The sequence below is a fragment of the Panulirus ornatus genome, chromosome 56 (assembly GCF_036320965.1).
Source record: "Panulirus ornatus isolate Po-2019 chromosome 56, ASM3632096v1, whole genome shotgun sequence".
Taxonomy (NCBI): domain Eukaryota; kingdom Metazoa; phylum Arthropoda; class Malacostraca; order Decapoda; family Palinuridae; genus Panulirus; species Panulirus ornatus.
Window position 1 is genome coordinate 11,541,914 of NC_092279.1, and position 24,651 is coordinate 11,566,564.

A 24,651-nucleotide genomic window follows, 5' to 3' on the forward strand; every position below is an offset into this window, starting at 1 on the left:
TTTGAAAAAGATCAATGTTTATGATATGAAATAAAGACTTGAGTGAATAATGTTGAATGATTATATCCAGCGATGTATATGTTTTGTATATTACCTGTACTAGGTATGCTAGGGAAAGAGTGATAATACTACCCCATCCTAGGTTTAGGGAAGAATTTGAACAAGCACTTCCAAAATTTAAGCAAAGACCTACACAATTAATTCTGGGGGAGGAGGAGGAAAGAGGGGAAAATGAGGAAAGGGATGAGGATGAAAGGATATGGAAAAGGAAAATTGAGGAGGGTATTAGTGAGGCAACCAAAAGTAAGAGGAGAAAGGTTAGATGATGAGAATTGAGAGTACAGTGGTACAAGTTGGCATTAATTAGAAATTGAAGTCTTTATTGTATTTATTTTTTTAACACCATACCTCAAGGAAGCAGCAAAACCTGTAGATATTCAGTGCATTTATAATTCTAAAAGTACCACAGGATTTTAATTGAAAGTCAGTTCCTTCTTATATGTACATAAACATATGAATATCATTTGTAGATTTGTTACTGGCTTTGTACAGTAACTTTGATGAAGAGGTAGCCATTTCATTAAAGAATTATTCATCCTTGAGGATTTGTTGATGGTTCTGTAAAACTATTGTGATTATTCACTCCATTGTCTTCCAGCTGAAGTAAAACAGTTGATATTCTTTTAAAGATGCAATATTAAGTATGAATTCTCTGATATGATTCTTTCCTCTTCATATTCCAGGTTTTCCTTGGACTCTGCACGTGCTGAAAGGAACAAGCTTCGGTTTGACTTAAATGAAGCCAACCAGCGGCTGACCTTGTTGGCTCAAGAGCTAGATGAACATAATGCTCATATGGAAGCCTCATCACAGTATCAGATACAGTGAGTTATTGAATTTGTTGGATTTTTTTAAGTTTAAATTTGATTTTTAAAGTACATTATTTATCCCTTTATAAATAGGACTTTAACATTTCTTGATGAGAGAGATCTCTTACTTTTCTTTCTTGTACTAGATCTTTTAACATGTGTAACTAGTGAGCTCTTGCTGTAGATTCAAGGACTCAGAGATAGAAAAGAGAAAAGGTTTTTGGTGGTTAGTATTTGAATTTCAGTTTAGGAAAGAGAAATTAGAAATAGCCATGATTTCCTAATGGTGCTCTGTAATCTGATAATATTCATTAAGAGATTCATTTTAATGTCAGAATTTGCTTGTATAAGTGTATGCAAAAGGAATTTAGGCTTTCATAGTAAAATCTAGTCCTGCTTTGTTGTTAGGTTAATTGAAGTTTGAACGATCATCAAAGAGGAGTTTTATCTTTAAGTGAAATGATTTTATGAAAAGCTAATATGTGATATTTAAAAGAAAAATTTTTTGGATGAGTTTTTTTTTCAGCAAAAGGAGGGAGTACTTGCCCATGGTTAACTGTAACAAGATTTTTGCCATGAGGTATTGCTAGCACATTGTGCTCACTTGAGTATGCTACTCGTTATACATTACTGTTGTTCTTTCTGTCACATTCATTACGTAATTATCTTCAGTTTATCCAGAAAAGGTTTTGGCCATTTGTCAAGCTTTCATTTATTCTTGATATATTCTTTGAGGACCAGATTAATAGTCATGTTATCCAGTCAGGTGATACCATAAGATGTGTATTGAAAACGTTCAAGTGGGCCGAATGTACATTGGGGTTGACAGTTTGTTTTTTGGAAGGTGCCATACATATAGGGGTGCTGGAAATTACAAAATGCATAGAGGAAATATTACCAGGACAGAGGAGCATATGTGCAAATTGCAAAGGAAGAGGGTGAGTGGTTCGTTGTGAAAGTAAGTCTATTTCATGGTTATTTGATCTGTTTAAAGGTGGGACGTTGAGGGAGGTGAATGCAAGGGTCTTGTAGCAAAGGGCAGGTCTCCTGTATAGTGGGGTGGAGGGGCATGAGAGTTGAATTAGTTACTGTTTACAAGTGATATGGCTCTGATGGCATGGATTTGAGAGGGAAACTTCAGAAGCTGGTAACAGAGTATGGAAGAATTTATGTAAGGAGAAAATTGAAAGTGAATGTGAACAAAGGTAAGATAATGAGGACTAGCAGGGAGATAGTACAAGATAGTTTGAGAATGAATTTGAATGGGAGGACCTGGAGGAAATGGATTGCCCTGGTAGTGGACTTGGCAACAGATAGAACCATGGGGCTCAAGTGAGCCATAAGATAGGGAAAAGGCATCAGATAGAACCATGGGGCTCAAGTGAGCCATAAGATAGGAAAAGATTAGGTTGACCAAGAGGCCTGTTGGAAGTTGTTATTGATATTTATTAGGTAAATGGAAGGTTAAGAAATAAAGTAAGGAATTTTTACTGGGACAGTAAGGCATGCACGTAAATAGCAAGGGAGTAAGGTGAGTGGTTCTCAGTAAATGAGAGTCTCCTTCAAGGATATATGATGTCATGGTGGTTTTTTTAATGTTTCTAGATAACATGGGGAGGGAGCTGAATGCAAGAGTCTTAGAACAAGGTAGGGGATCACATTGTACTTGGGATGGGGGCATGGGAGAAGAGTGACTTTTAGAAGTTTGACAGATAGTTGTACCTAATATTAAGAAGGGGTCTGGGTTGAAGTTGGATTTCTCAGTCACCTCTTTCAAGAAGAAATATAAGACAACCCTAGACAATTTTTGAATCAATAAGCTAAGGAAATGTTGAGGAAAGAGGTAATAGAACCAGTTAGAGGGCCAATTTGTTTTATCAACACTTTCTTTCAAGTCATAATAAAGGACTTGAACAACGAAAAGGGTGATTTTGGATCTGTTCTTCTGAAATACCTACATCAGAAAGCATATAGTCAAGATGAGTACTGTACAGAACATCCATCAGTGTTACATATTATGGTTTAATTATTAGAGAAGCAGTTTGAACACAAAGAATGCTTACTGGTGCACTCCTGTTCATCCCAGAATGAGAAAGTTTTGGACCTTCAACATAAGAATCCAAACTTTGCAAACTTTGATGATCCTTGGGTTATGCATATCCCCATAGGGTTTTACAAGACTCATAGCAACTCTTCTTCCAAAACTACCTTTCCAAAGTCATGGCTCTGGATTACCTTTGGGATTTCTGGTAATATCATCAAAAGGGAAATGTGTCAGATAAGGATCATGAATAGTGTACCTTTTGAGCTGCAGATCCTACCTATCATTAACCTTGAAAAGTTTGGCTTGTTTCCCAGTCAGAATTGTACCTGGCTTACAATTGCTTGATGCACTCAGATGGCTTCCATCTTTCACCCATAGGAGAAAGCTTCATACTGTGCAAATGGTTTCTAAACAGTTCAGTCTTAGTCTATGGTGTCTTGCTGCCAGTTAGAATACCTGGGAAAGTTCAGGTTTGCAACTCATTGAGTGGTAGTAAGAATATTTATTAGAGAGCTTTAGAGGGTTTACTGAAATGGCTTGGACATATGGAGACAGTGAGTAATCAGAGGCTGACTTTAAGGATGTACTTGGAAGTGGAAGGAACAAGAAGTGGGAAACAAAGGAGCATGTGGAAAGATGAAGTGAAAGATGCATTGAGTGATTGGGCCTGAACATGCAGGAGGGTGTAATGGGTGCAAGGTGTAGAGTATTGAATAAATGTGGTATACAGTGGGTGACATGCTTTCACTGAGCTGAACCAGTGCTGATAAAGCAGTCAAGGGAAACCAGATAGGGTCTGTGGGGCTTGGATAGGGATATGGGGGCTCTGGTTTTAATGCATTATGAATGACAGCTGGAGAGTGGCTGTGAGCAAATAAGGCCATTTTTTTGTCTTCCTAACAGTATTTCATTCTGGAGGAAACAGTGAACAGGGCTGAAAAAAAATTGTAACCTATTTGTCTATCCAGCTTTAGCAAGGTGACATCTGGAATATCTTTGCACATATTCTTTTTCTTGCTCTAATGTGTAATGTGGTTACATGAAGGGGAGAGGGTTTCAATTAGACAGTCTGTGGGCAAAAATTAAAAGCTGATTGATAAGTTTACAGTTGTTGGAACAGTGCTGTACTTCTAACAATCTGTATGAGTTTGTTTGATCTCAGTGCATTTGCATTGCCAAGCTGCATCTGAGGGATGATATATCCGTTGGAAGAAGTTGACAGTGGTGGGGATGGTGCAGTATCTTCCTGAATTATTTGAAAATGCCCTGGTGATGATTGGCGGGAATTGAAAGGGCCCATATATTTAGTGACTTGTGATATGCAATTTAATAAGGACTGAGGATGATCTTGCATGCCCTTTTCTGTGTCTTTTCTAGTAGTATCTATTTTGTGGTGGATAGAAAGGAATTTTATCTGTGGGAGGTGTAGGTGAGTTCGAAAAGTTTGTTTGTGTGTAGTCATGTGTTAGTACTCCTTTTTCTCGTTGATTTTTTTTAGGTCTCCAAGACTGTTATATTACTATGTGTGTGTCTGGAAAGTTATTTTGACTTTTCTTTATCACAGAGAATTAGAAAGACAGTATCGTGATCAGCTGAGAGAGTTGCAAGAGGCTGTGACTCATGAGCGGGAATCAGCACGAGAACAGATATCTGTTGTAACGAGGGAAATGCAAGCACAAAATGGCCAACTGCAACAAGAAGAATCAAGATTAAAAGCGAAATTGTCCTCACTTTATGCTGTAAGTCTTCTTTACCAGTCATTGATGCAAACTGGGTTGATATTGAAGTTTGAAATTTTAGCTTTTTCATGATACAAGACTATCTGTTTGAATGAGAGATATTCTTAAGAAATTGATCAAATACCTTGCTTTCTTGCATGTTGTAGAGGCTTATTTTTAGAATTACAGAATTTAAAGTTTGAACGTCCATGGCTGAAAACTTATAATGTGGTTGTAGGTGTACTGAGAGCACATTTTTTTTTTGTGCCTCCACAGTGATGGAAGAGGACTGTATAGGCTGCTAATGATACAGTAAGTCAGCTGGGTATTTAAACAGGCACAGAAAATCAAAACATTAATTGATGTATGCCAATTTCCCAAGAGATCATCCATTCAGGTGGGCTGCCATGTAAGGGTTAACTATCCACCTGACTTATATACCATTATTATCCTCTAGAGGCCTCTTTGAAGGCACAGGAAAAATTCTGCTCTCTGAGATTACAGCTGAAGTGTTGAAGTATGGAGGAAAAAGTGTGATAAAGTGGATGCTTTTCATATGTAATCTAGCATGGAAGCAGAAGGTTGTGCGTAAGGATTGGATGAAAGCTATTATTATTCCTTTACTTAAAGTAAAAGATGTTCAGGAATTTTTTATATAAGTTGTAGGGAAGTAAGGCTGTTAAATATACCAGTAAAAGTGTATGCAATAGTTTTGATTGATAAGATTGATGGAAGTGATTGAATGCCAAATTAATGAGGAGCAAGGAGGTTTTAATAAAGGTAGGGATGTGTGGATCAGAGTTTTGGTGTGAGAATGACTATGTAAAAATTATCTAGTGAAAGGTAAGAAGATGCATGCACTTTTATGGACTGGAGCTGAGGGGACAACTGTTGGGTGGTGTTAAAACCTTCTGTAGAGGAGCATGCAGATGCATATGTAGGAGTTGATAGAGAGTTGAGTGCAAGCTTTGGTATATATGTTAGTGTGAGGCAGGGCTGTGTGATGTCACTGTGGCTGTTTAACATGGATGGAGGGATAAGAGAGGTTAAAGGTAAACTAGGGAAAGGGATGCAGAGATGGAGTGTGGTGATGAGGTAGGATGGCAAGTGATGTCTTTATGTGGATGATACTGTATTATTAGCTGAGAGTGGAGAGGAGTTGCAGAATGTTGTAAGTGTGTTTTATGATGTGTGAAAGCAAAGGCGATTGTAGGTAAATGTGAGTAGAAGTAAAGTAATGGTGTTTGAAAGGAAAGAGAGTGAAAGTATAGTTTTTGCAAAGGCCCATAGTGTGAGAGAGGAGAGTGCTAAACTGTGTTATAGATATGGAAGGGAGAAAGACTGGAAGAGGTGACATAAAGTATTTAGAAGCTATCTTGGATAAGTTTGGTGATATAGAAGGAGAGATAAAGGAGAGAGCAGTTCAGGGTAGAATAATCATTGGGTCCCTTGATATGATAATGAGGGGTAGAAGTGTATTTTTAGAAGTGAGGAAAGGATTAACGAACATCATAGTCCTCCCAACCCTGAGCTGTACAGTTGAAACATAGACATGGAATGGGTTACAGAGGTCAAGAATCCAAGCTGTGGAAATAAGCAATTTGAGAGGAGCATGTGGAATGAAGAAAGAAATGATGAGTGGGTATATGAGAGATTTGGTATGGCAGGAATGCAAAGGAAGTGGATTTTGAAGTGGTAAAGTAGGTGAAACATAATATTTTGAGGTGGCTTGGGCATGTTGAAAGAATGCTCACAAGGAGAATTTATGCTTGTGCAATTAAAGAGGTAGATGTGAGTAGAAGACTAACTATGACATCAGGAAATAGAACGGGAAAGTACTAGAGGAAGAGAAATGGTGGAAGAATGCAAGAATGCATGAAATGGTGTATGTGAGGGAGGCATGGAAGGACAGGGATAAGTAAAGACTCTTTAGGCACCCCCTTGATGGGAGTTTCCAGAGGGAGCAAACATCAGAGATATAGATTGATAGATCGATCAATGTCTTTTATTGCCTCTCATCATTGTATTTACACTTTTGTCAACCTCTCATGTCATACTTTCCGTGAGTCTTTGGATTATTTGATGACCTAGATGATGAGGACAAATGCTCATAATATTTTTCAGATGGTGTGGGATGCAAAGAAGACTAACAATTGAAATGTGAAAAAAATAAGTGACTCAGAAACTGATTGTAGTGGGAATATGGGAGAGAAAGACCAGCTTGGGACCCCTCCACCTGAGTCCCCATCACCTTCACGCTAGGAGATTACATAACTGTGCATAATTTACTCTCTGTAATTCTGGGACAGAGGAAGACTTGGTAGCGGGTTAAAGTAAAGAACTAGAATACTACCAAACATGTTTTGACTATAAAGGATCATTTCAGATCAGTATGATGTGTAACATTTAGTGTTATTCACCACCATCAGTGCTTTATCTGTGTAAGAAATAAAGAGTTGAATGTCCTCCACGTCCTTCCTTTTTATTTTGTGTTGAGGAAGAATTTCCCCAAGTGTACTGGCCACACTCCCTCCTTCCACTCTTCTTTTAGTGTAAGTAGTGGTACAGGTACCAAACCATTTATCCAGAAAGCTTGGGACTGGAGGCAACTCGGATTTCAGGATTTTCTGGTTCTCTAGAACACAGCATAAAATATACATAGAATATAGGATATGCAGTGAGAAATAAGGAACAAAATTGTATTGAAGAGATACAGATTAATAACGTTCAGAAGCAGGTTCTGTTTGATTTACGAAGCCCACCACATTCAAAACTAGCCAGTTTCAAAAATATCTGGATTTCTAGCAAGGAAACTTCTAGTTTTCTGAAATCCAGATGACAGTTTGGTACCTGTATGTTTTTTAATACATCGATGTTTATCATAACTGTTATGCCTTTGTAAAAGATTTTTTTTTTTTTTTTTTTTTTTTTTTTTTTTTATACTTTGTCGCTGTCTCCCGCGTTTGCGAGGTAGCGCAAGGAAACAGACGAAAGAAATGGCCCCACCCCCCCCCCCCATACACATGTACATACACACGTCCACACACGCAAATATACATACCTACACAGCTTTCCATGGTTTACCCCAGACGCTTCACATGCCTTGATTCAATCCACTGACAGCACGTCAACCCCTGTATACCACATCGCTCCAATTCACTCTATTCCTTGCCCTCCTTTCACCCTCCTGCATGTTCAGGCCCCGATCACACAAAATCTTTTTCACTCCATCTTTCCACCTCCAATTTGGTCTCCCTCTTCTCCTCGTTCCCTCCACCTCCGACACATATATCCTCTTGGTCAATCTTTCCTCACTCATTCTCTCCATGTGCCCAAACCATTTCAAAACACCCTCTTCTGCTCTCTCAACCACGCTCTTTTTATTTCCACACATCTCTCTTACCCTTACGTTACTTACTCGATCAAACCACCTCACACCACACATTGTCCTCAAACATCTCATTTCCAGCACATCCATCCTCCTGCGCACAACTCTATCCATAGCCCACGCCTCGCAACCATACAACATTGTTGGAACCACTATTCCTTCAAACATACCCATTTTTGCTTTCCGAGATAATGTTCTCGACTTCCACACATTTTTCAAGGCTCCCAAAATTTTCGCCCCCTCCCCCACCCTATGATCCACTTCCGCTTCCATGGTTCCATCCGCTGACAGATCCACTCCCAGATATCTAAAACACTTCACTTCCTCCAGTTTTTCTCCATTCAAACTCACCTCCCAATTGACTTGACCCTCAACCCTACTGTACCTAATAACCTTGCTCTTATTCACATTTACTCTTAACTTTCTTCTTCCACACACTTTACCAAACTCAGTCACCAGCTTCTGCAGTTTCTCACATGAATCAGCCACCAGCGCTGTATCATCAGCGAACAACAACTGACTCACTTCCCAAGCTCTCTCATCCCCAACAGACTTCATACTTGCCCCTCTTTCCAAAACTCTTGCATTTACCTCCCTAACAACCCCATCCATAAACAAATTAAACAACCATGGAGACATCACACACCCCTGCCGTAAACCTACATTCACTGAGAACCAATCACTTTCCTCTCTTCCTACACGTACACATGCCTTACATCCTCGATAAAAACTTTTCACTGCTTCTAACAACTTGCCTCCCACACCATATATTCTTAATACCTTCCACAGAGCATCTCTATCAACTCTATCATATGCCTTCTCCAGATCCATAAATGCTACATACAAATCCATTTGCTTTTCTAAGTATTTCTCACATACATTCTTCAAAGCAAACACCTGATCCACACATCCTCTACCACTTCTGAAACCGCACTGCTCTTCCCCAATCTGATGCTCTGTACATGCCTTCACCCTCTCAATCAATACCCTCCCATATAATTTACCAGGAATACTCAACAAACTTATACCTCTGTAATTTGAGCACTCACTCTTATCCCCTTTGCCTTTGTACAATGGCACTATGCACGCATTCCGCCAATCCTCAGGCACCTCACCATGAGTCATACATACATTAAATAACCTTACCAACCAGTCAACAATACAGTCACCCCCTTTTTTAATAAATTCCACTGCAATACCATCCAAACCTGCTGCCTTGCCGGCTTTCATCTTCCGCAAAGCTTTTACTACCTCTTCTCTGTTTACCAAATCATTTTCCCTAACCCTCTCACTTTGCACACCACCTCGTCCAAAAGATAAAACTTGAATTTGATACCAGGTTCAAGAGAAATCAACAAACAAATCCTTATGTCTTCTCTTATTTTGAGTTTCCATATATGTCAGCCAAGTTCCCTGGTCCCACTTATAGCACTCAGCCAGACCAGCTCTAAATCTCTCTTATTTTCTTTTACTCTTGCATGTCAGTCCATCAATTCATGAGGGAAATTGAATGTGATTTTTTGTTTTAACTGTGTACATGTCATGTACTTTAAGGTTTATTTAGAGTGATTCACAGTGATTTAAACCTGGTTCTTGTAGTGGTCTTTGTGAGCTCAGATAGGCTTGATGCCATTATGGTGCTAAGTTCCAGCTTGGGATGAGGGATCTCTAAGGGTCTGCCAGATGATTTTGGTGAGGATAATGCAGTAACTTCTTAAACTGTTAAATGAGATCCAGAAGATGGTTGGAGAGAATAGGGAGGACCACTGTGTTTAAGACCTTTTAGTAGGTGGTTTAAGAGGGACTGAGGATTATGTTGCTTGCCCCTTCCTGCACCTTTACTTTGTGCCCTTTTGTGATGGACATAGAGGAAGACAGATTGAGGAGATATGAATTATTTTAGGAAGAATGTAATTCATACGTCTGGAGTCTACAGAGAATGTACAGATGGTACTTGAAGGGTTGATGGTGGTGCTGATGTATTCTGTAGGGCTTAGTTCATCATCTAGAATGACACATGCAAGTTTAGGGGACTGGAAATAGTTACCATGTATTAAGATAGCAACTCTCAAGGAATTAGGTATTTGTGCTCTTTGCCAGTCTGTTGGGTTAGGGACCCCAGTTCTCAAATAATCTCTCAGAACATGAATGCCTTTATCCACTTGATCAACCCCATGAGTATTTCCATGAAGTTTGCCATTACTTGGTAATCTCAGCTCTCGTTTGCCCTCTTTTTCAGTGCCTTCACCTTTCTTTTTACCTCCTGTTGCTTTCTCTTTTACATCTCCCAATCAGTCACACTCCTTGAATGCAAGTAATACCCATACACCTCTTTCTTTCTCTCTCGCAACTTAACTTCCTCATCCCACAATTCTTTACCCTTTCTCACATGCCTTCCTCCCACATACCACTCACTTCTCTTGCACATTAAGTGCTTCTTGCCAGAATACCTCCTGTTCCTCATAGACAAAATTTCAGTTGATATAAAGTCTATTTGTATTCTTGTAAGCCTATAATGGGAAGCTACAAAATGTTGATAGGATGCTATTGCATTTTCAAGTGATTTATAGAGCTCCATTTCCATTTGCTGATATGTTGCCAATGTGTATGATTATTTTTGGAATGTTAGTTTTAAGGAATCTTTACACTCTAACAAGTAGGTGATGGAAAGGTGCCTCACTTGTAAGTATTACCAAAAACTAGATTTCAGATGAAATTTTTTTGTAATTCACATCTAACAATCTCATTGTATGCACTTACCATTTCGTATTCCCCTTCCATCTGCACTTGTGTAGATATAGAGATTTTTTATGGATTTGTAGCCTGCTAAGATTTTTCTATTATTTTAGGATGTAAAACGTCTAGAGGCTGAAAATTTGGAGATGAGTGAGAAGTTGCAAGAGGCAGAGAAGCAGTTAGCTCAGATGGAAAGACAAGTGGCAGACATGCAAACTCTTCGAAATAAGGTGGGTGAAGAGAAATAATACAGAAGTGCCATTTAGGGGATCAAATGTTAAAAGAGGAAAAAATTTTGATTGGACCATGGGAATAGGGTTGTTTTGATTAACCAAAAAACATTAAGTGAAGACTGTAGCAGATATTGATGATGGATAAACGTGTGAACCTTGTAAACATTATGATTGTCAGTAATATTTTAAGAGTAAAAGTGAATAAGAGCAAGGTTATTAAGTTCAGCAGGGTTGAAGGACAAGTTAGTTGGGATGTAAGTTTGACTTAGGAAAAATTGGAGGAAGTGAAGTGTTTTAGATATCTGGGAGTGGACTTGGCAGTGAATGGAACCATGGAAGCTGAAGTGAGTCATTGGATGGGGGAGGGGTGAATGTTCTGGGAATGATGAAGAATGTGTGGAAAGAGAGAACGTTATTTCTGAGAGCAAAAATGGTAATGTTTGAAGGAACAGTAGTTCCAACAATATTATATGGTTGTGAGGCATGGGCTATAAATAGGGTTGTACAGAGGAGGGTTGATGTGTTTGAAATGAAATGTGCGTACATGGGCATTTATGTGTATATACGTGTATATGAGGGGATGGGCCAGTCTTCATCTGTTTCCTGGCGCTACCTTGCTGATGCAAGAAACAGCAATTATGTATGATACATATAAATAAAAACTAATTTACTATCATTCACTGATGTTAGTTTGAGTTTTAGGAAGAAAATCATGCAAGATGGATAGGATAATGTAGTATCATAGGTTTCTTATATATATATTTATTTTTTTGAAGGGTTGAGAAGTGCATTATGGATTCATTGTATTTGAATATTGAAAATCCAGTTTTATAAAAGAATAGCCGATACCTAAAATTGGCTGTTTGATACAAAAAGAAAAAAATTTGCTTTTCATATCTGCAAGATTGATTATGTGGTTGGAAGTAACCTGTCTGGTATTTCACAGGTTGCAGAATATGAGTCTATGAGCCCAAGGGAAGAAGAATACCGCAGACTTTTGGACCGTCTGGAGCGTGTTTCTGCAGAAAACCAACATCTAAGAGACAACAATGATGAACTGTTGTCACAGATAGACTCACTACCTATGCGACAAAATAATATGAGGAGCAGGTTTGAGAAACATGTTATGTTTATTTTAGAGCTTACAGGATATTATGGTTTATACTGTATCGTTATATAGTTGTAGTGGTCGGTAGGCTTCCACCGACCAGGGAGGTATATTACCGGTGCTATCCGCATGGGTATTGGAACTGTTAGTGATTGCTGCATAGTGAACCAGCGCTTTACTTATTGTCAGGTTGCTCTCTTTGACCCAGGTAGCTGTGGTTCCTCTCTGCCTCACCCACACTTATACTATTGGTATTCTGTCCACAAACATGCAATCTCTCCTTGTCTCAAATGATAGTTAGCAACACTCATCTCACACAACACATTCCTCACAACTCTAGATTTTCCTGTGGTGAGTGCTTTTTGGGAGCTGCTCTCTTTGACCCAGGTAGCTGTGTTTCCTCTCTGCCTCACCCACACTTATACTATTGGTATTCTGTCCACAAACATGCAATCTCTCCTTGTCTCAAATGATTGTTAGCAACACTCATCTCACACAACACATTCCTCACAACTCTAGATTTTCCTGTGGTGAGTGCTTTGTGGTAGCTTTGCCTTTTGGCAAAATGATAGGAGCAATAGATGTAAGTAGTAGGCAGGAGCATTAGGCAGGAGCTTTCAGTAGAAAGATCAGGTAGAAGTAGTAGTTAAGAGCATTAAGTGGAAATAGTATGTTGTATCATTAGGCAGGAATGTTAAATAAACGCATTTGATAGTTGGTAGGAACATTAGGTAGGAGCCTCTGAAAACACTGTGCTAGAGTTGCCCTTTGCCAGTGGCACAAAAAGCTAAGAAGCAGCACTTGAGTTCAACAGTTATGGAGACTCTTTTGCCGTGGCCACCTCCTCGAGAGAGTTCCCAAAGGGAACATGCAGCACAGATATGGATAGATAGATAGAATACATGCATTTTGCAGTTAGTTTTATTGTTTGTTTATTTATTTATTATACAGCTGTCAGATTGTATTTGGTAGGCAGTTACCAACCAGGGACATATATTACCAGTGTTACCCGTCTTGGTATTGGAAGGGTTATTGATGGCCGCATGGTGAGCCAACACTTCATTGGTTGTCAGGTTACACTCTTTTGACCCAGTTAGCTGTCTTTTCTTTCTGCCTCACCCACTCATGGCTGCTGGCATTCTCTCCACAAAAATACAATCTTTCCTTGTCATACATAACACTTGAAACACTTATCTCATATGACTTGTTTACATAACTTTAGATTTTCCTGCAGTGAGTGCTTGTGCTAGCCCTGCCTCTTGGCAAAATGGTTGGAAGAATAGATAGAAATAGTAGGTATGAGCTTTAGACAAGAGCTTTTTGTAGTAACATTTGGTTGAAGTAGTAGGTAGGAGCATTAGCTAGGAATGCAAGTAGAAGTAAAAGGTTAGAACAATAGGCAGGAATATTAGGTAGACAAATATGGTAGAAGTAGTTGGTAGGAATATTTAGTAGTATCCTCTAGAAACACTGCACTAGATTTGCCATATGCCAGTGGCCTGTTAAGGGTGAGGGATTAAAGGCTAAGAAGCAATATTGGAATTCAACAGATGTGGAGACTCTTTTGCTGTGACCACCCCCTTGAGGGAGTTCCCAAAGGGAACGGGCATCAGAGATACAGATAGAGATGGAATATACAGCTAGAGAATGGTTATGAACAAAATGCAAAATTGATAATCTGAAATCCAAATGTCACAATATCTTTGGTAGCACAGATGCCAGGGAGGATTTATTTAAGAATTAGCTGTGACGATTTATTTAAGAGGGCAGCAGACTTATAAGTAGTATATGTCTTTTCAGTGATAAAGAGAGCAGCTTGGATGGGTCCTGCCTTGGAGATTATGTAGACCAGCCTATGGGCCTTTTAGCCCCTGTGAAACGTCGAGGATCAAACAGTGGTTCAGGAGATGATAGCTTTGAAGAAGAAAGTCCACGAGGCAGCAAAGTACGCCGTTGCAGCAAAGGACTCAATGTGCACTATGTTGATGTTGGATGTATGTTGACAGTGTTCTTTTGTTATATTTATATTTATTTTATTTTGCTTTGTCGCTGTCTCCCGCGTTAGCGCAAGGAAACAGACGAAAGAATGGCCCAACCCACCCACATACACATGTATATACATACACGTCCACACACGGAAATATACATACCTATGCATCTCAATGTACACATATATATACACACACAGACATATACATATATACACATGTGCATAATTCACACTGTCTGCCTTTATTTATTCCCATCGTTACCCCGCCACACATGGAATAACAACCCCCTCCCCCCTCATGTGTGCGAGGTAGCGCCAGGAAAAGACAACAAAGGCCCCATTTGTTCACACTCAGTCTCCAGCTGTCATGTAATAATGCACCGAAACCACAGCTCCCTTTCCACATCCAGGCCCCACAGAACTTTCCATGGTTTAACCCAGATGCTTCACATGCCCTGATTCAATCCATTGACAGCACGTCGACACCGGTATACCACATTGTTCCAATTCACTCTATTCCTTGCATGCCTTTCACCCTCCTGCATGTTCAGGCCCCGATCACTCAAAATCTTTTTCACTCCATCTTTCCACCTCCAATATGGTCTCCCACTTCTCGTTCCCTCCACCTCTGACACATATATCCTCTTTGTCAATCTTTCCTCACTCATTCTCTCCATGTGACCAAACCATTTCAAAACACCCTCTTCTGCTCTCTCAACCACACTCTTTTTATTATCACACATCTCTCTTACACTTACATTACTTACTCGATCAAACCACCTCACACCACATGTTGTCCTCAAACATCTCATTTCCAGCACATCCACCCTCCTGCGCACAATTCTATCCATAGCCCAAGCCACTATTTATCTGATGCTTTTCAAATGACTCTATCAAGCATACCAATTCTCACTGAACAGAAAGAGAGAGAGAAATTGAGAGAAGGATGGTACCTATGGTGAGATTTGGCTGACACAGAGTTAGTGCTTAGCTCTCACTCTGTATCTTACATGTTTCACTATACTTTTATTTTCTGCAGCCATACACATCATGCAGTTTTGAATCTTGCTTTTATTCAAAACAGCCATAAGGCATTTGTTGAAACTGTTTTTGTAGTTTTCAGTTTTTACAAACAAACACACACACACACACACACACACACACACACACACACACACTTTTTAGTCACCTTGATGCTATGCAAGAGACACAGGGGCAGTATTTTTTTCAAATGTAACCCCCATTTTAGTTAATTCTTGCACATATTTTTGTCCTTTTTTCTTCCAGTCTATGAAAGTTTTATACCTCTCTCTTCTATATAGACTGTATAGTTAACTTCTTTCAGTCTCTGATGATTTTCCATATGTCATTCCTTCAGGTTTACTTGTAAAGTGTTCCTAAACTTTCTCTAGCTTTCTGAATTCTCACAGGTTTATCAATGACTGTTTGCCTGGAGTTCACCAGTTATGGAGACTCTTTTGCCATGACCACCCTGTTGGTGGAGTTCCTAGAGGAAATGGGTGTCAAAGATGTAGGTAGATAGATATATGTATGTGCAAGTACATGTAAATTATTTTTCATTATCATACTTGGTTGCTGATTCCCGCATCAGTAAGTTAGCACCAGGAAACAGACGAAGAATGACCCATCCAATCCTATACATACATATATACACAAATGCACATACACATACATATCAACATATACACATATACATACACATACACAGACATATACATATATCCACATGTACATATTCATGCTTGCTTGCCTTTATCCATTACCAGCGCAACCCCATCCCACACAGAACAGTGTCACTACCCCGCCTCACACGAAACAGTGTCACTACCCCCTGCGTTAGCTAGTTAGTGCCAAAAAAACAGACCAGAAAAGGCCGCATTCTTTCACACTCAGTCTTTAGCTGTTGTGTAATGCACCAAAACCACAGCTCCCTATCCACATCCAGGCCCAACAGACCTTTCCATTGTTTACCCCAGACATTTCAAATGCCCTGGTTCAGTCCATTGACAACACATCGACCATAGTATACCACATCATTCAGATTGACTCTATGTGCACGACTCTCACCCTCCTGCATGTTCGGGCCCTGATCGTCCAAAATCTTTTTCACTCCGTCCTTCCACCTCCAATTTGGTCTACTGCTTCTCCTTGCCCTCCACCTCTGACACACGTATCCTCTTTGTCAACTTTTCTTCTCTCATTCTCTCTATATGTCCAAACCATTTCAACACACCCTCTTTTGCTCTATCAGCCACACTCTTTATTACCACACATCTCTCTAACCCTTTCATTACTTATTCGATCAAACCACCCCACATTGCATATTGTCCTCATACATATCATTTCCAATACATCCACCTTCCTTCATACAACCCTGTCTATACCCCATACCTCATAACCATATAGTATTGTTGGAACTACAATCCTTCAAACATACCCAGTTTTGCTCTCCAAGACAACTCTCCCTCTTTCCACACATTCTTCATTGCTCCCAGAACCTTTGCCTCCTCCCCCCAACCCTTTGACTTGCTTTCACTTACATGGTTCCATTCAATGCTGAGTCACTCCCAGATATATAAAACTCTTCACTTACTCCAAATTTTTCCATTCAAACTAACATCCCAAGTAACTTGTCCCTCAACCCTGCTGAACCTAATAACCTTGCTCTTATTCACATTTATTCTCAACTTTCTCCTTTCACACACTTTTCCAAACTCTCTCACCAACTTCTGCAGTTTCTCACTTGAATCAGCCACCTGTGCTGTATCATCGGCGAACAACAGTTGACTCACTTCCCACTTCCTCTCATCCCCAACAGACTGCATACTCACCCCTCTCTCCAAAACTTGTATGTACCTCCCTAACCACCCCATCCATGAACAAATTAAACAACCGTGGTGACATCACACACCCCTGCCACAGACCAGTCTCCACTGGGAATCAATCACTCTCCTCTCTCCCTACTCGTATACATGCCTTACACTCTTCTAGCAGCTCTCCTCTCACACCATATACTCTTAAGATGTTCCACAAAGCATCTTTATCAACCCTATCATATGCCTTCTTTAGATCCATTAAATGCTTCATACAAATCCATCTGTTTTTCTAAGTATATCTCACACACATTCTTAAAAGCAAACAACTGATCCACACATCTTCTACCCTTTCTGAAACCACATTGCTCCTTCCCATTCTGATGCTCTGTACCCTCCCATATGCAACAAACTTATACCTTTGTAGTTTGAACACTCACATTTATACCCTTTGCCTTTTTACAATGGCACTATGCATGCATTCTGCCAATCCTCACCCCCTTTCTTAATATATATGTGTATGTGTATATGTATGTATTTGTGCATATATGCATATACATATGTATGTGAGTGGATGTGTCTTTCTTTGTCTGTTTCATGGCACTGCCTCGCTAACGTAGGTAATGGCAACCAGGAATAATGATAATAAAAGATGTACATATATTTTCTTTTTCATACATATTAGCCATTTCCTGTGTTAGCAAGGTGGTTTTAAGAACAAAGGACTGAGCCTTAGAGGGAAAATCCTCACTTGACCCCCCTCTCCTTTCCTTCTTTTAGAAAATTAGAAACTGGAGGGAAGGATTTCCAGCCCTCCGCTCCCTCCCCTTATAGTCGCCTTTCATGACATGCAGGGAATATGTGGGAAGAATTTTTTCTCCCCTATCCCCAGGGATAATATATATATATATATATATATATATATATATATATATATATATATATATATATTTTTTTTTTTTTTTTGCTGTCTCCCGCGTTTGCGAGGTAGCACAAGGAAACAGACGAAAGAAATGGCCCAACCCACCCCCATACACATGTATATACATACGTCCACACACGCAAATATACATACCTACACAGCTTTCCATGGTTTACCCCAGACGCTTCACATGCCTTGATTCAATCCACTGACAGCACGTCAACCCCGGTGTACCACATCGCTCCAATTCACTCTATTCCTTGCCCTCCTTTCACCCTCCTGCATGTTCAGGCCCCGATCACACAAAATCTTTTTCACTCCATCTTTCCACCTCCAATTTGGTCTCCCTCTTCTCCTCGTTCCCTCCACCTCCGACACATATATCCTCTTGGTCAATCTTTCCTCACTCATTCTCTCCATGTGACCAAACCATTTCAAAACACCCTCTTCTGCTCTCTCAACCACGCTCTTTTTATTTCCACACATCTCTCTTACCCTTACGGTACTTACTCGATCAAACCACCTCACACCACACATTGTCCTCAAACATCTCATTTCCAGCACATCCATCCTCCTGCGCACAACTCTATCCATAGTCCACACCTCGCAACCATACAACGTTGTTGGAACCACTATTCCTTCAAACATACCCATTTTTGCTTTCCGAGATAATGTTCTCGACTTCCACACATTCTTGAAGGCTCCCAGAATTTTCGCCCCCTCCCCCACCCTATGATCCACTTCCGCTTCCATGTTTCCAGCCGCTGCCAGATCCACTCCCAGATATCTAAAACACTTCACTTCCTCCAGTTTTTCTCCATTCAAACTCACCTCCCAATTGAATTGACCCTCAACCCTACTGTACCTAATAACCTTGCTCTTATTCACATTTACTCTTAACTTTCTTCTTTCACACACTTTACCAAACTCAGTCACCAGCTTCTGCAGTTTCTCACATGAATCAGCCACCAGCGCTGTATCATCAGCGAACAACAACTGACTCACTTCCCAAGCTCTCTCATCCCCAACAGACTTCATACTTGCCCCTCTTTCCAAAACTCTTGCATTCACCTCCCTAACAACCCCATCCATAAACAAATTAAACAACCATGGAGACATCACACACCCCTGCCGCAAACCTACATTCACTGAGAACCAATCACTTTCCTCTCTTCCTACACGTACACATGCCTTACATCCTCGATAAAAACTTTTCACTGCTTCTAACAACTTGCCTCCCACACCATATATTCTTAATACCTTCCACATATATATACCTTCCATATATATATATGTGTATATTTATATATACATTATTTTTTCATATTTATTTATTATACTGTGTCACTGTCTCCCGCATTAGCGAGGTAGCGCAGGAAACAGACGAAAGAATGGCCCAACCCACCCACATAAATATATTATATATGTATATATTATTTATCCCTGGGGATAGGGGAGAAAGAATACTTCCCATGTATTCCCTGAGTGTCGTAGAAGGTGACTAAAAGGGAAAGGAGCTGGGGGTTGGAAATCCTCCTCCCTTGTTTTTAGTTTTCCAAAAGAAGGAACAGAGGGGGGGTCCAAGTGAGGATATTCCCTCAAAGGCTCAGTCCTCTGTTCTTTACGCTACCTTGCTAATGCAGGAAATGATGAATAGTATGAAAAAAATATCATTTTTCATTTATTCATTATACTTAATTGCTGTTTCCCGTGTCAGCGAGGTAGTGCCAGGAAACAGACGAAGAATGGCTCATCCACTCATATACACATATATATACATAAATGCCCACTCTCACATATACATACATATACATATCAACATATACATACATATGCATACACAGACATGTACATATATACACATGTATATATTCATACTTGCTTGCCTTCATCCATTCCTGTCGCTACCCTGCCACACAGGAAATAGCATCCCCCCGAGGATAGAGGAGAAAAGAGATAAGATACCTGCCCACATATTCCCTGTGTGTTGTTGAAGGCAACTAAATGGGGTGCGAGTGGGAGCTGGAAAATCTTCCCTCCTGTTGTACTTCTCCGAAAAGAATTAACAGAGATGGGAACCAAATGAGGAATTTTCCATCTAAGGCTCAGTCATCTGTTCTTTGCATTACCTTGCCAAAAAGATGTTTATGTGCTGAAAGTGTCTGAGAGAGGGAGAGAGAGAGAGAGAGAGAGAGAGAGAGAGAGAGAGAGAGAGAGAGAGAGAGAGAGTGATATGCTTGTGCATATGTGAATGCTAAACTCTGAAACAGTTAACATTAAACTCTTACATTTTAAAGATGGTGAGGTGCCTGAGGATTGGCGGAATGCGTGCATAGTGCCATTGTACAAAGGCAAAGGGGATAAGAGTGAGTGCTCAAATTACAGAGGTATAAGTTTGTTGAGTATTCCTGGCAAATTATATGGGAGGGTATTGATTGAGAGGGTGAAGGCATGTACAGAGCATCAGATTGGGGAAGAGCAGTGTGGTTTCAGAAGTGGTAGAGGATGTGTGGATCAGGTGTTTGCTTTGAAGAATGTATGTGAGAAATACTTAGAAAAGCAAATGGATTTGTATGTAGCATTTATGGATCTGGAGAAGGCATATGATAGAGTTGATAGAGATGCTCTGTGGAAGGTATTAAGAATATATGGTGTGGGAGGCAAGTTGTTAGAAGCAGTGAAAAGTTTTTATCGAGGATGTAAGGCATGTGTACGTGTAGGAAGAGAGGAAAGTGATTGGTTCTCAGTGAATGTAGGTTTGCGGTAGGGGTGTGTGATGTCTCCATGGTTGTTTAATTTGTTTATGGATGGGGTTGTTAGGGAGGTGAATGCAAGAGTTTTGGAAAGAGGGGCAAGTATGAAGTCTGTTGGGGATGAGAGAGCTTGGGAAGTGAGTCAGTTGTTGCTCGCTGATGATACAGCACTGGTGGCTGATTCATGTGAGAAACTGCAGAAGCTGGTGACTGAGTTTGGTAAAGTGTGTGAAAGAAGAAAGTTAAGAGTAAATGTGAATAAGAGCAAGGTTATTAGGTACAGTAGGGTTGAGGGTCAATTCAATTGGGAGGTGAGTTTGAATGGAGAAAAACTCGAGGAAGTGAAGTGTTTTAGATATCTGGGATGGATCTGGCAGCGGATGGAACCATGGAAGCGGAAGTGGATCATAGGGTGGGGGAGGGGGCGAAAATTCTGGGAGCCTTGAAGAATGTGTGGAAGTCGAGAACATTATCTCGGAAAGCAAAAATGGGTATGTTTGAAGGAATAGTGGTTCCAACAATGTTGTATGGTTGCGAGGCATGGACTATGGATAGAGTTGTGCACAGGAGGATGGATGTGCTGGAAATGAGATGTTTGAGGACAATGTGTGGTGTGAGGTGGTTTGATCGAGTAAGTAACGTAAGGGTAAGAGAGATGTGTGGAAATAAAAAGAGCGTGGTTGAGAGAGCAGAAGAGGGTGTTTTGAAATGGTTTGGTCACATGGAGAGAATGAGTGAGGAAAGATTGATCAAGAGGATATATGTGTCGGAGGTAGAGGGAACGAGGAGAAGAGGGAGACCAAATTGGAGGTGGAAAGATGGAGTGAAAAAGATTTTGTGTGATCGGGGCCTGAACATGCAGGAGGGTGAAAGGAGGGCAAAGAATAGAGTGAATTGGAGCAATGTGGTATACCGGGGTTGACGTGCTGTCAGTGGGTTGAATCAAGGCATGTGTATGGGGGTGGGTTGGGCCATTTCTTTCATCTGTTTCCTTGCGCTACCTCGCAAACGCGGGAGACAGCGACAAAGCAAAAAAGAAAATTTAAAGATAGGAATGATTCATTCATGCATTAATGATAACAAGTACATGACTTTTCTCTGTTGAAAGATAACAATTGCAATATCCTAATGCAGTACTCTTAATTCATTAATTATTTTGATAAGCACGTTTTGAACTTTTCAGCGTATGATGAGTCCTTCTTTGACACAAGCATGAGCAGTCTTTTAAAGAACTCTCGGGCCCCATCATCACAACCTCTGAATTCCTCACCATCATCGTCACTGGATGAGCTAGCTATCAAGGTCCCACGGCGAAGTTCAGGTGGCAGTGTGAGTACTGTAACTCTCTCATTACTGCATGAATTGTTTAGGTATGGCACCTCCTTGATGATATGGGTCATCTGGGGATAGGATTCAAAATAGCTTTTGTGTGAATTGTGATGTATTATTTTATGACTTTACTCATGGATGATGACAAATACTGCTGTATTACATGGTAAGTTAGGCTGTTCGAGGTTTGTATGGCCAAGGGTAAGGTACCAGAGGAATGGTAGAATGGATGTATGGTGCCTTTGTATAAAGGCTAAGAAGCAGTGCTGGAGTTCCAATTGGAATAGGCATCAGAGATATAGATAGGTACATGTATAAATGTCAGAACTACAGAGGAATGAGTCTTTTGAGTATAACTGGTAAAGTGTGTGGAAGAATGGCAATTGAGAGGGTGATAGCATGCTTAGGGAAGAGCAATGTGACATTAGAAGAAGTAGAAGATATGTGCACCAGATGTTTGCTTTGAAAAATTTAAGAGAAAGATGCTTGGAAAGTGAGGGATTTGTTCCTGGCTTTTAAAGTTGACAAAGAAGCCTTGTGGATGATGTTATGAACATGTGGTGCAGGAGGAAAGGCATAAAATGCATTGATGATTTTTTTACTGGGAGAGTGAGGCATATGTTTGGGTTGAAATGGACAAGGGTTGAATGGTTTCTGATGAAGGTTAGTGTACCTCAGAGGTATGTGACATATCTATGGCTTCTTAATCTGATCTTTGACATGATGTTTAGGTTGCTAAATGTAAGGATCTCCAGAGTGAGGGATGGGTCTGCAGTATGTTTGAGAGGTGAATCAGATGCCATACTCCAGTGGGAAACATCAGAAGCTGGTGTCATATTGGGAAAGTATATAAAAGGAGAAAGTTGAGAGTTTATTCACCAAAAATTATTTCTTATTAATGAGGACTTTGATGATCTGTTTACAGTGGAATACAAAGGAATGCTAACAGCAGCAGACACTAAGAGACTGTTTGTGATAAGAGAAGAAATTAGGCTGAAGAACTTGGTATGGAGAGAGTGAAAAAGCAAATGGATTATGACATGAGACATTCCTCTGAACTATTTTAGCTGCCATATTATAGGAGCTCTAATTATTGAATTACATTTCAGGATGCTGGGGAAATTGATTCTGTGAAAGGGACATCTGCTCTGAGTATCAAGAGTGCCTCACAGCTTGTTAACAAGGAACTCAAGCAGGTTGGTTATTGTCATCAATGAATTTTTCATTTTGATATTTTGCTGGCAGCCTGTTTTTTGTGATGACTGTAAATGACTCCTGACCCTGACACCACTCTCAGATTAGGCCAAATGTCTCTGCTCCTTTCTACTTTGGGACTGTTCTCTCTCCACCCAGTCCAGTGGGATCCCTCTCTATTGCAGTGTTTTTTCAATATTTGTTCTTTAGTGGATCCTCAGTCTATCTGCAAGGATGTTTCTAAACTCCACTTATAAAACTGAATAGGAAATCTCCTTGTCTATTTGTTTCATGTTGTCATACCATCATACTCTTCCCCTTTTGATTCCACCATCAAATTTTCTTTCTTTCATGCTTGTTTGCTGTATCCCATGTTAGTATAGTTGTGCTAGGAACAGAAGAAGAAAAGGCTTCATCGCTCACCTCATTCTGCAATCAAATTGTTTCATATCTTATTTTGTATTCTGTTTCTCCCTGTTATCCAAGTTATTTGCACTGTTAGAATTTGATGTTAGTTTTTTAAACCTTAGATTCATATGTAGAGATTGGGCTTGATATTGTCCTTTGTATTAGTGCCCTTGCTCTTTTTAGAATATTGTTATCTTTCAGTGGCAGGTATAGGAAACTTCAATCTGTTTACCTTTGAAAAACCCAAGATTGATTCCACTATCAAGTACTTTTGTTTAATCTCATTCCTGATTTTGTATCTTCATGTTTCCCATATAGTCCTTTGGTTCCTTATTTCTGCTCTTTACCCTGTTACTTTTTATGTTAGGTTATTGAAATGGATATAACAAATTTGACTTTCTGTTTTGTTTACTGTTATTGTTTTACTTTCCTGACCCTGGCTCTCCTTCTTTGGAACTCTTACAGCATTCAGGAAGCTGACCACATCCACTGAGCAGGACCGCAGGTCAAGTGTGATGAAGTTCTTTGTATGTCTGTGTAGGGTAAAAGCAGGACAACTGAAAATTGTATGTTTGTGGACAGAATACCAGCGGTCCGCATGAGGGTGCGGCAGAAAGAAAAGGCAGCTACCTGGGTCAAAGGAGTGCAACTTGACAACCACTGAAGTGCTAGCTTATTCTTAGCTATCACTAACCCTCCCAATATCCAGACCATTTCCTGTGCCAGGTTAACCATGAAAGTCATAATGTTTTCAGGTATTCAAGCAAGTACGTGCAAGCATAAAGGAAGAGTACAGAAGTGAAAAGCATGAGGAATCAGAGGGTAAGAAACAACTAGAAAAATGCAAAGAAAAAGTGGATGGAAGCAGCGAACTCTCAGATGGATCATATAAAACATCGACAGAGGTAAATATAGTACTGTGGTAGTAATTTGTGAAATAATTTTGAAATTCTTTATTGGATTAATTGCAGTTTAAGTATTTTGTTCTGCTTAATACACAATGTTTCATTTTTTAAGGTTGCTGTTAGCAAGGGAGTGTATGTATGATAAATAGATATATGTATATATTTATTTATTATACTTTGACGCTATCTTCCACGTGAGCGAGGTAGCACAAACAAACAG

General features: G+C 39.9%; 1 protein-coding gene across 6 annotated transcripts in view; it reads left to right on the top strand.

The window, feature by feature from the left end:
• Positions 1-24,651, top strand: part of LOC139765887 (uncharacterized) — a 123,636-nt gene that overhangs the window by 59,044 nt on the left and 39,941 nt on the right. For all 6 annotated transcript variants that reach the window (XM_071693776.1, XM_071693775.1, XM_071693777.1 and 3 more), the window contains exons 8-15: positions 744-884; positions 4,478-4,652; positions 10,869-10,985; positions 11,935-12,098; positions 13,897-14,090; positions 21,779-21,924; positions 23,034-23,120; positions 24,282-24,431. In XM_071693776.1, the coding sequence (XP_071549877.1) occupies positions 744-884; positions 4,478-4,652; positions 10,869-10,985; positions 11,935-12,098; positions 13,897-14,090; positions 21,779-21,924; positions 23,034-23,120; positions 24,282-24,431 (1,174 nt within the window). The remainder of the gene's footprint in view (positions 1-743; positions 885-4,477; positions 4,653-10,868; positions 10,986-11,934; positions 12,099-13,896; positions 14,091-21,778; positions 21,925-23,033; positions 23,121-24,281; positions 24,432-24,651) is intronic.